The 12771-nt window shown below is 39.6% G+C and overlaps 1 protein-coding gene across 1 annotated transcript; it reads left to right on the top strand.

Moving 5' to 3' along the window:
• The first annotated feature begins 1439 nt into the window (after positions 1 to 1439).
• On the top strand, positions 1440 to 12705 carry sel1l (SEL1L adaptor subunit of SYVN1 ubiquitin ligase). The gene is made up of 21 exons (XM_062437221.1): positions 1440 to 1971; positions 2150 to 2187; positions 2594 to 2789; positions 4269 to 4436; positions 4529 to 4634; positions 5291 to 5453; positions 5584 to 5637; positions 5744 to 5803; positions 5891 to 5972; positions 6107 to 6261; positions 6382 to 6438; positions 6529 to 6597; positions 7036 to 7113; positions 7289 to 7351; positions 7598 to 7685; positions 7956 to 8104; positions 8330 to 8495; positions 9058 to 9132; positions 9420 to 9592; positions 10207 to 10335; positions 10492 to 12705. The coding sequence occupies exons 1-21, from the start codon at positions 1884 to 1886 to the stop codon at positions 10762 to 10764; spliced, it is 2430 nt and encodes an 809-aa protein (XP_062293205.1). The 5' UTR covers positions 1440 to 1883; the 3' UTR covers positions 10765 to 12705.
• Positions 12706 to 12771: the final 66 nt, after the last annotated feature.

The following is a 12771-nucleotide window of genomic DNA, read 5'->3' as shown; positions in this document are numbered from 1 at the left end:
CTGAATTCAATCATGCAACAGTGTCCAAGAGTAGTAGCACAGGGTTTGGGATTTACATAGTTTCAGAACTAATTTTCTGAACCTGCTGTAGTGAAACCAGTGGGTAACAAAGCACTACTAGAGCTGAATCAGAAGGGACAACATGTAATAGAAATAAGCTTATGGCGTGCATTGCTTGGTTGATGAAAGGATTTCCATGTACTTGACTTTTTTGTAATATAATAACTAAAATAATTTAGTTGACTAATACTCATAAATATTATAATACCGTTACTCTACATTTACTTGCCTTTATGCCTGCCATCAAGCCTTTGGTCATAAGTGTTAGTAAGCCACTAAAAAAGACAAAAGGTCATCAAGGTTGCACTAATTCAAGTTTTTCTGTAGGATGATATTCAATAGACAATTGTATTTTTCCCAAAATGCCAACACAAACATTTCTCTTATTAATGGCTTAATGCCTTTATAAATGATTCATCATCAATAAGGGATTCGTTACAAATTATGAGCAAGCTATGTGCTGTGTGTGTATGTTTTAAGGAACTGCAAGATGGGCCAAATATGCTTTCCCACCATGGTGGGCAATACAGTTCAAAGCAGTGTCACAATCAAAGCTAATGTAGTTTTATAGCCTCAAACTTCCAGAGACCAAGGAGCTATATATGTCCTTAAAGCTCTTTAAAGCCCTCAAGTATTCCAAATAAGTGAACTTCCCCAAGTCCTCTCTGCTCTGCTTGACTGAAGTAAAGCAAATAACTAAATCCACCATCATCAGATTATTGTAATTATTAATAATACAACTATTGTTATCGCTACTGCTGCCACCCTTATTCAGATTCCTGACTAATGAGCTACTTTAAGAACTAAAATATTTTTTGAATTACTCTTAAAAACACTTAGGAGTTTCTCCAACCTTAGTCAATATGAGCTATTTTTAGCCTATAAATTTATATATATTTATTTATATATTAAACATATATATAACGTCACATATACTGTTTTTCAATTTAACAATTTACATAACCAAATTCATGATAAATACAGTAAACGTGTCAAGCTCCAATTGTGTGCGCGCGCGCGTGCGTGCGTGTGTGTGTGTGTTTTTGCGTGTATTATAAAACATTAATAGTGTAATAAATTGGATACCATGGTTACACACATTCATTTCTTAGCATTATTATTTATTTATTTTTTACTTTACTAATATTCAGGCTTGCATTTTTTTTTAAATGCATGTCTTTCAACTCTCCTGAGTTGTGGATTCACCTTTGTGTGTTTTGGTGTCGTGGACAAACTCATCAACTAGAAACATAATTGTGTACGCACCTGATTCGCTGACAAATCGCTGGCCCTCTCTGATTGGCTACTGTCAACCTGGGCGTGCTGTGATTGGTCGAATTGTGAGAATAGGAAGTGTCTATCTGTAGTATTAGGGGGGCTTAGCATGGGTAGCTAACTTGAATCTGGTTCATACAAATCCAAGAATAGAGCTTTTGCACCTGGCATTTCAATTCGGATGTTTTGAATTTATCACGAGGCATCCGACAGCCTTATTGTAGACCGAACAGTTGCGTGTATTGCAAATATTGTGCTGTTTAGCAACGTATTTGTGAGGCTATGTAACACTAACGTTAGCTCGTTAGCTAAACGTCATTTCAGCCAGTTAACTGCTCTGCTAGCTTAGCTTTGCTTTTTTGTGTAAATGTTTGACAACTACAGTAGCTAAAATCAACCAAGTTGTTATCCAAATCGGATTACGTCCCGTTTTTGTGAGCGTATGTATGAGTTTATTAGTGCTACGTATCAAGTGTAACTGGATGTGTGCTGATAGAAATAGCAGCAGCTACAGCTAGCAGAGTGTTAGCTTGTCGACAACAACAACAATGGACTTAAAGGGATGTTTAAAGAAGACAAGGACGTTTTATTTACTATCCATTCTCCTCATAGTCTTGGTCACAAGAATATTAGCTGGTAAGTATAATAAAACACTGGTTTCGTTGCATCATTGCTGGCAGTTGCGCTGCTGCTAGAGGTGGCTCACATATCTTTGAATTGTTGCAAGCAGCTGTTTTATATTTCGTTGCTTTTGCAGCTCATACCATCTCAAGACAACAAAACTAACCCCTTTACTTATGTTCATGGTTTTCAGATGAAGAGCAACACGGAAATGACGGACCAGAGCTAAAGGTACGCCTTGAAACTATTTGATAACTACTTTCAAACCCTGAACATGCCTGACTTAACCTGAAAGTTGGATGCGTGATGGGGATTTGTGACAAAGTACATCTCTATGCTCAAGAGTTTTTGGTGTTATTGCATTACCTGTTTTCTGTTACCCAGTGACATTTATGGCTTGAATTGCACACATTAGTTCACTTCCTTCCCCTTATTTGTTTATATGATATGTTGACACTGCAGCAGACATGGATTATTTAATCTGCTGCAGCCCACTGAAGCTAATGGCTAAATCTATACTAATTATACTCTGTTAATCAGGAGCTTTGGTATTTTTCAGGAGAAAGGCACTTCATTGCAAATTTGGCACAGTTATTGTTGTTTCTTCACAATCTTTTTTTTTTTTTTTTGTTACTAGTCTTACCACGATCCAGACTCTGAAGAGGAAGATATCCGTCTGGCGACAGAAATCGCGGCAGGGGCTTCTGTGACCTCTGGTCATGAGGTCTCCCAGCCAGAAGAAGGGAAGCAGCCACCTGGGGAGGGATTGGAGGGAGAAGAGAAGGAGGATCTGCCGGAACAGCCTCCTCCAGTAGAGGAGAAACCTAAAGAGGGTAAGGGCTGATATGATCAGGTTCTTTAAATCCTCAAACATAATAGATTGTATTATTATAATAATTATGACTATATTTATATAGCACCTTTTAAAAACAGAGTTTACAAAGTGCTTTGACAGACAAAGCAAAAGCAGTACAATACAAAGCAAGACACACAACACTGAGAGCAGTTACAATATGAAGGTAGAGGACAACACAATACAGTAAGGAGATGATGAGAATATAATATGAAAATATATATATTTTAATGTTCTGAATGTTATAAAATGTGCTTTTCCTCGCTGTTCTCACTTCCAGAGGCACTGTTTCTTTGGTTTGTTTTCTGCTCTTACTGAATGTATGCGTCCATATGTAAATGTCTGTGTTATCAGGTGGCATACTTTCTGCAGGTTGACATTTCAGTTCAGTGTTTTATCTGCCCTGTTAACGTCAGCAGACTCGCTCTGAGGTATTACAGAAGAAGTTGTTCCAGCCACCTCAGCCGTGGGAATTACATTTTTTTTCATGCATGTGGGATAAAATGCAGCTGTATCACTTCTCCTAATACTGTGTTGTGCTCAGCAAATACAGTTTCATGTGGTGGCCTGGTAAAATACCAGCTTTCATGATAATGAAATGATTGCTTTGGTTGTTTTTTGACATCTGTAAAGTTTCACAGAGCTGTGCTTGACAAGGGTTTGGTGAGCCACTGGACATCTAGTCCTAACTGGGAACTTCAGAGACTGTGACTGAAGGTTTAGGCTTGCAATTTTAAATATACTGGTTATGACAATAAACAGTTTAGTATTGCAGATTTTTTTTAAATACTTTAGTGTTAAAAAAAAGGACAGTGTTTGAAGTTGGTGTGGTAAACTTTAGTTGCATCTAGTCTAAACTTACATGATCATGCTTTACGAGTATTTCCAGTGAATGTGTTGGGCCCACTTGGTCTTTGCTGCTGTAACATAGTCCTGTCAGTAACTTTATTTACAGCACTCCTCATTGTCTTCTGGTTTTCATCTTGTCTGTTTTTTGAGAATGAGAACTGTCTTGTCTCGTTTTGTAAGCTTTGGTGAGCCTCGACACATTAACCTGTTTTCTAGTTCGTTGACTGTGAACAAAGGCGCCTGTGGTTTTATGGCATTACCAGATTGGATGAACGGTTAAACCCCATGAGAAATGAAAAGCTCTCTGCACCTGTGGCTCCTCTTGCTGTCAGTTACATCATTTTACCTGGGGATTGTTAGTACATTTTCTGCAGGCTTCTTTTATAATTTATTGTGTGACATTTGTTGAATTTTTAAGTGTCTATATAATATGTTGAAAATCTGAAAGGTGTTGTTGTTTTTATAGAAAAGAGAGATTGTAATCAACATGTTAATATAGGCTTTGTGTTTCAATACAATGTGCATTATTTTTTATCTTGTTGTTATTAATTGTTTTATCTGTTAACACTATAATAGTAATTGAAAATGATAATATATTTCTTTAATACAGTTCCTGTGGTGAACGGAGGTACAGCCCATGGAGAGTCCTGCCTCTTCCCCTTCCTCTTCCAGGGGAAGGAATACTCGGACTGCACCACTGATGGGCGGGGGGACGGACGACTGTGGTGTTCCACAACCTACGACTATGACCAGGAGAAAAATTGGGGCTTCTGTGAGAGTAAGTCTTCAACTTAACACTAAGACTTTCATTAAGCAAACTTTTTTCCCTCATCTGTATATTCTGATCGGTTTCTCCCTTCTTTCCCTCAGCGGAGGAGCAGGCACAGCAGAGACTGCAGGCAGAGGAGGCTGAGGAGCAGTATCAGACTGTTTTACGCATGCTCAATGCCACAACCAGGAGAACACAGAAAAAAGAGTGAGTTTCTTCCTGCTGCTTTATTCCATTGGGTCTTCTCAGTTTGTTTCTAAATCTCTTATATACTATCGTAACCTTGTAAGAAGCCTTTGTATTTGTAAATTATGTGATTTTATTTTCCATGGAAGAAAAATATTAACTAAATGTTCATTTGTATTTAGGTTTGATCTTGAGGTTTTTATGAATACGGTTGGGCAGGTTATCTCCCAGACTTTATAAGTTTGAAGTTTGAGTCTTGAAACATAAATTAGGTTTCAGAAAGAGAAAATGAAAGTGAAGCTGAGACAGAATAATAGATATAACCACACCGATGAGGGCAGTTTAAGCTCTATTCTTATTTCAACCATCTAGACTGATGGAAAACCAGCTATGTCACACAAGTGAAAAGTCACCCAGAACTGCTCAATCCTTCAATGTATTATACTATGTAGCCTAAAGCTTCTTGTCTATCCAGTAGACAATAGTGTCTGACCTGATAGTAAATGTAGTGCTGGCTGAGCTTCATCTATTTCATGTGTGCTTTATCACCATGTGACTTTGCTCTGAACATCCTTATTTGCTGTAGGTGTCACAGCACTGTTTGTTGTGTACACATTGTTTTTATTATGCCTGTGTCAGTTGGACTTCACCTGTGCCACCTCTGCTTACCCAATCAGATTATATGAGAAGCTACTGAAAGTAGCAGAGAAAGGCCACCAGAAAGCCATGGAGAAGGTGGCATACGCTATGCTGTTTGGAGACTACATGAACCAGAACGTCACCAGAGCCAAAGAAATGTTTGAGAAGCTTGCCGTGGAGGGTTCACCCAAAGCTCAAATGGTACATCTCTCATTTAAAGTGCCAATATGTCGCTAGAGAAAGGGATTGAAGGCCATTTTGACTTAACATCTTCTGCTTGTTTCATCTGTGTAGATACATGTATAACACAGTGCTTCCCTTTTTTCCACAGGCTCTTGGCTTTCTGTATGCTGCAGGACTTGGAGTTAACTCCAGTCAAGCTAAGGTACTTATTGTTGCTTATTATAAGTTGCTTTGGACAAATTGATATAATTTAATGTTGGTCTCTTTTCTGAACAGCTGTTCACATTCTTTTCATTCTCTGTTTTCAGGCTCTGGTTTATTATACCTTTGGTGCGCTCGGTGGAAACTTGGTTGCACATATGATTCTGGTGAGTTGACTTGTTTGTTAGCAATGATGCAGTCATGTTATTTAAGTATAAAAACTATACCATTTTTTCCTCTTATTACCTTATCAGGGATACAGATACTGGGGAGGTGTTGGTGTCCCTCAAAGCTGTGAATCAGCACTAACACACTATAGGCTTGTGGCAAACCAGGGTAAGAATCTGTTGAATGTAACATTCACAACTCTCGTTCTGATTGATTGATTTTTATCTTTTGACACCTAATCAGATCTAAAGTATTTTCTCTATCTGCTCTCTCTTCACTCTGCTCTTCATCACCACCTCCAGTGGCCAGTGACGTGTCACTGACAGGGGGCTCCGCTGTGCAGAGGATCAGGCTACTGGAAGAAGTGGAGAACCCAGGATCCACCAGTGGCTTGCTGGAGGAGGACCTGATCCAATACTACCAGTTCATAGCTGAGAAAGGAGATGTACAAGCTCAGGTAAATAGTTCCGTTTTTTTGTTCAATTCAACAACAGACTATCACCTTCTTACTGATATATGATTTAAAAAAACAACAACTAGTCATTTAAGTAAACTTGATCCTTTATTCCCGTGTTAGATGGGACTAGGTCAGCTTCACCTGCATGGAGGACGTGGAGTAGAACAGAATCACCAGGTAACTACATGTCAAGGATTATTTTTAAGTATTCCTGTGGTTGTAATATTTTTAACCAGTAAATAATTTCTGACACTTCCTCTCCAACAGAGGGCATATGACTACTTCACCCAGGCTGCGAATGCGGGAAACACACTTGCAATGGCTCTTCTTGGCAAGGTGGGTGACCTTACTTTTATGCCGCTTGACTTTCCTTTAATCTGTGGAATGGCCTTTGTTTTATTATTATTAGTAGCTGTCTTTATGTTAATACTCAGTGCACAAAGAACAAAAATAACTAACGTCACTTAACCTGTAAAAGTAACTACTTCAGCATTTTCGGAAAGGTTCTGGAAGAATTTAAGTTTTTTTACTTGGCTATTTCACTTATGTGTTTACAAACATGGTAAATATGTAGCCCATACTGTGTTTTGAGAACTCAGGAAAGCTGTCAGTGAGTTGGAAAGCAGGGAGATGATCTAAGTTGAATCCAAAATAAATAAAGCCAGTAATTTGGCTGTGCTCCTTTAACAGAGGGTGGTGTTGTGCATTTGTGTTTGAGGCTCTGCATCAAGTATTTTTTTATTACTAAGAGCTGTGATTCCTTATATCCCTCAGATGTACTCAGAAGGCAGCGAGTTTCTCCCTCAGAACAACGAGACAGCCCTGCAGTACTTCAAGAAGGCTTCTGACTTGGTAAGAAAGGAGTTGTGGACTAGTATCTTTTATCTGTATTTCATTTGACCTTCATTCATACAGTGTTTGTATTGGCATCTTTCACTGCTATTAAAAACAGCTTTAAAAAATAATGCTCTCTCACCTTATGGAGAGGAATATGTTTTTCTTACCTATGTTTGCTTTTTTTGTCCAGGGTAATCCAGTAGGACAGAGTGGCCTTGGCATGGCCTACTTATACGGAAGAGGCGTCCCAGTGGTAAGGAAGCTTTATGCATTAAACTTGTCTTAAAAATCACGTCGAACTTTAAGATACACTAACTCAGGCCTATCCATTTTTTACTTAATTCTGTCATGCTAACGCAGAAATAGAAATAAGTTGGAATAAAACAAAGGTGAAATATAACTCAGTTGAAGGTTTTGGTGTATGAAGCTGTTAATTTATGAATGTCACTCATGCTGAAATCAGAGCAGCCATGTGAAAGTTGTGTGTTTGTGTCTTCAGAACTATGAGCTGGCACTGAAATATTTCCAGAAGGCAGCAGAGCAGGGCTGGGTGGACGGACAGCTCCAGCTGGGCACCATGTATTACAGTGAGTGTTAGGAGCTTAGAGTGTGTGAGTGCTCACGACACTCCACTTCTCTTATCTTATTGCCTCCAGTCATGACTTATCCTTCCTCTTTGTTGTCTCTCTGGTAAATTCTGTCACCTCATCTGATGATTTTGTAAACATTATTTTTCTCACTCGCCCCAATTCTGTGTTTCCTTCCTGATATGTTCATTTCTGTTAACTGGAAGTCTTCTTTTTGTCTTCTGTTTGATTCACTGTCATTCTCCTTATCCTCCTCTTCTTGCTTCCCAGATGGCATTGGGGTGAAGCGTGATTACAAGCAGGCACTTAAATTCTTCAACTTGGCCGCACAGTCAGGCCACATCCTGGCCCTCTACAACTTGGCCCAGATGCACGCCACCGGTACCGGAGTGATGCGCTCCTGCCACACTGCTGTCGAGGTGAGCCACCCTGCTGCTCCTTTCTTTGTGTCCTGTTAAAATTAGAAAGATTGAGAGAATTCCTCAGTTTTTATGGGGCAGTTACTCAAATGTTAAGCTCATGTGATTGTATGTTATTGCCACTTAGAAAGTGATACACAACTGTTAATTCAGTAATATTAGAAACTGCTTTTCATGGCAAAATCTACATTACATTGACAGAATTGTGTGCATCTGTGTTTGCAGTTCTTCAAGAATGTGTGTGAGCGCGGCCGGTGGTCAGAGCGTCTGATGACAGCTTATGGCAGCTTTAAAGAGGGAGAAACTGATGCAGCGCTGGTGCAGTACCTGCTGCTGGCTGAGCAGGGCTACGAGGTTGCTCAAAGCAACGCGGCCTTCATTCTGGACCAGAGTAAGAAACCCCATCACCTAGGGACTGTATGACATTTATTTTGAGGTCAGCGTTTTTAGTGTACATGTGCCAATATTTTCTGGTGATCAGAACTCCTGCTTTGGATTACAGAATCCCATTAAAAATGTTGACTGCAACCCGTTTTAGAGGAGATAGTTCTGTGAAGATAGAAAATAGTTTGGATGGCATTAGAGTGAAACAGGGTCAGGCTTTAAAAACATCAGGTTCAATCCCATCAAACAGTTACAGACTGTTAAGGAGATTAAACCGTTGCCTACCTACTCTCACAATCTGTTTCTGTTTCCTCATTCTTCTGCATTACTAGCAGGTCTAACAGTAAATACTTAATGTAAATTCTTGTCCATGTCATCACTTGATTTGCCTCAGATCAGTTGGCATTATGGACTTATTATATTGATCAAATTGTAATTTTTAGCTTCCTGTTTGCAATACCAAAATTGATTTAGTGAGCAAATGTTTTTGTGTATTATGTAAAATTATGACAACACAAAACTAATTTCTTCTGAATGTTTGTTTGTCTTTTATGTCATGTTACAACCAGAAGGGGGAAATATCTTCAGCGATAATGAGACGTATCCTCGTGCTTTACTCCACTGGACAAGAGCTGCAGCTCAGGGTTCGTTCATGCACCCTCTGTCCACATTTATTTAAAATCCCTCTTCTTCACTGCTAGGTTGTTGTTTTTTAGGATGTTATTAATGACATTTCTTACTTATCAGTTGCATACATTAAAAACAGCAAATATAGAGTGAATGATACACAGCATAAAGTTTATTAAAGTTTAACACTGAGAGTCATCAGGATTCCACATAACAAAGATTTCTACACATTTAAGAACCCTGGTTAAATTTCACTGTTCATAACCAAATCCTGAGTGTAATAAAAGCAAACGCACTCTCCCAGGTTACACTGTGGCGAGGATAAAACTCGGGGACTACCACTTTTATGGCTATGGGACTGATGTGGACTACGAGACAGCTGTCATCCACTACAGACTGGCATCAGAGCAGCAGCACAGTGCGCAAGCCATGTTCAACCTGGGTTACATGCATGAGAAAGGCCTGGGCATCAAACAGGTGGGCATGGAGTTTCACTGGTGACTATTAAGCATCAGCTTACCCCCAGCATTTCTCTCATATGTGCTTTGATCAATAGCTGTGTTTCCATAAACTTATTTTGCTGTGTATTTTGAAGTGTTATATTAGCAAAGCTTAGTGGAAATGCCAAAAAAAAAAAAACGTTCTCAATTTCACAAAAGTTTTTACGCTCGCTTGAGCTATACTTTGGTAAAGAGTGTACGCTCAAAATGGGTGATGGGAATGGACTTGTCAAATAAATAATGACATAGTGAATGTTTAACTTACATGATAAATCAGCTGTTTCCACTCCACCGTTTTCCGCATCTCCAGACATCATGAAGCATGGCCAATACTAGCTGACATGGAAGAACAATTATAATTTCCCCAACTGAAACAAATTCTTGAAGACCTCTACATTTTTCTCATTTGTTTGTTTCTGTATTGCAACCGCTACTTCTGTGCTTGGCAGATTTTGCTTTAAAGTTTGCTTTACATTCTCTTATGAATCTAATGGGAACAGGGCTAATAAAACAGTTTCAAAATATTTGCTTTTCAAGTTTAAAGATGCAGAGACAGACAGGTGCCTGAAGTGTTTGTGTTTGTGTCTACAGGACATCCATCTGGCAAAGCGTTTCTACGATATGGCCGCTGAAGCCAGTCCCGATGCCCAGGTCCCAGTGTTCCTGGCTTTGTGCAAGCTGGGCCTGGTTTACACTCTGCAGTACCTGCAGGATCTTAATGTGAGTTCTTCCTCTAACATTCTCTAGCAGGAGCTGTGACAATTTGGCTTCAAAGTTTCAAGCTAGTTAAAAGCTACCTCATTAGAGGCAACTAAAAATTAATTACTGTCTGTGCTTCTTTGTCCACATTCTCTCCCCATTTGTGGCTTCTGGCAGCTGAAGGAGGTGATTACTCAGGTGGACCTGGACCAGCTTCTGGGCCCAGAGTGGGACCTTTATCTCATGACGGTCATCGCTCTGCTGTTGGGCACAGTCATCGCCTACCGACAGCGCCAACACCAAATCATAGTGCCCCCTCGCCCACCTGCCCCTGCCCCCGTACCCCCTCCTAGACCACCTCAGGAACAGCCCCAAGCCCAGGCCGAGCCCGAAGCTCAAGGAGACACACAAGGCCAGGGCCCGGCCCAGGAGGACGAGGAGCAGCAGTGAGACGAAGCCCGATGGAGTGTGGGCCAAAAAAGACAGACAGAGGCTCTGCCAGCCTGCCCCACGGAGCAGCTAGTGCTTACTAGCTGAATACCTGCTAGTTCAAGCACCTCGTCCACTCTGCTTGCTCCCCTCCACATGCTAAAAAAGATTAAGATGGCTACTGAACTGTTCCGTCTCACAACTCCCTTTCTCCATTACAATGTGCTGCTCCTGTGGTGAAGCAAGACTGTGGGGCTGTTGATGGACAATGCTACAGAAGAGTGTTGAGAGGATAACACAGACTTGGGACTTGTTACTCTGTGACTCAGGACAGTGCCAGAAGCACCTGTGTCCTCACCATGGAAATAGCCTTGTGGTTGCCAGATCAGAGGCATTTTGGACATGACTAATCAGCAAGTCAACATAGTTGGAATCTGATATGTGCATTAGTTTCTTCTCGTTGTCCCTTTTTGAGAAAATACACTCTGTTCAACTGCTTCAATCCTAATTTTGTGCAGTATTTTTAGAAAGAAAAAATCAAGCAGGAAAATGTGAATTAATTTTATTTGCAAGCCCAGCTGATAAAGAAGGTTTTTGCATGTATTTGCATTTTGCAGACTTTCATTTTAGGCACTTTTTCTCAGATTATTATGATTGAACAAATGTTTCATTCATTTTTGCATTCTTTAGTTATTTGTTCAGTAGGCTTATTGTTAGGTCCCTACCTTTGCATAGCGGAGATTCTCAGAGAAAGACTGTTTTGGATCATTCAACATTAGTAACTGTGCTAAAATGTACTACAACCATGACATGTTATCAGTATGAGAACAAGAACCCTGAAACTGTTAAATTTATAGAAAAGATGAACCCACAACTTCATGCTTTTTTGATAAATTATTTAATTTTAAGCACAGCGGTGTGTGATGTTAATATTTTTTTTTATATGGCAGTAACATCTAGAAAAAAAGAACCTGCTGCTTAAGTCGGTCAAAACTGAGCTGTCACCAAAATCCTTGACACTGATCCTGCTGAGAAATTCACACAGAGACATCTTTGGCTGTCTAGGCGTAGTAAAAGCAGAGGTCACAGGCTTTCAAACATATATTCTGCATTGCAAATGTCATAAAAGCTGATTCATCCACTTCAATGAAAGGAAGCTGGGAACCGTTTTTGAAGGTGTACTCTTCATTGGTGTGAAATTTGTCTGTCATCAGGCTTTGATTACGAGCTCAATATTTACTCTCATGCCATGTTAGCTGAAATTGGAGCAGCCTTAAAAGATAGCACCACCTCAAACTCTGGATTGTTTCTACACTAGAGGAAGTGAATGATTTTTTGTGTGTGTGTGTGTGTGTATGCGTTTGGTTACACAACTTCAGCTGTTGTGAGAATTTCCACCCCCTCACCAAAAGTCCAAATTGGAGCCCTGTGCTCTGCCTACACTGTTCAGCTCAGATGGACCTAAAGCTGTGCCTGAAATGGGAAACAACGAAGCCATCATGGTTAGGCCGAACAGTATTTAACAAGACAAGATTTAAAGCTTCTAATTCTGCCACATACGATTTATCCTCAAAAGTCCATTTGTTTAGTTCCTTGATGTAGCATGAAGTGTACAAAGTATAAAAGGACAGTAAAATGATAAGTGCGGGATGATCAGAAATAACTCCAATTAGTCTAAATGAAATTGATGTCCCTGCATTCACTCATCAATATCTACACAGCTCACTATATGTTTAAAATGAAACACTGGTCAAGATTGTCTAGAAGACTGCATTTTTACCATCACAATTACGTTTATTACGTAAAGTTTATAAAGAAATTAATAAATGATATATGGATATTTAATGGTTGACAGTTTTGAATTTTGTGTCAAGTGTTTATATTCAGTGTTATTTAATGCAGGAAACGTGTGGCTATCAATACAATGTGATTGATTTGCTTTAAAGGTCAGACATAGCATGAGGTATTGTGTTGAATAAACAGTCAAAAAAAGCACAAGCGAGGCTCTCATTGGACTTACCGTTCGTC

The sequence above is a fragment of the Scomber scombrus genome, chromosome 17, assembly GCF_963691925.1.
Source record: "Scomber scombrus chromosome 17, fScoSco1.1, whole genome shotgun sequence".
NCBI classification, from domain to species: domain Eukaryota; kingdom Metazoa; phylum Chordata; class Actinopteri; order Scombriformes; family Scombridae; genus Scomber; species Scomber scombrus.
Note: the sequence above shows the minus strand (reverse complement) of the source record. Positions and strands in the feature narration are given on the sequence as shown.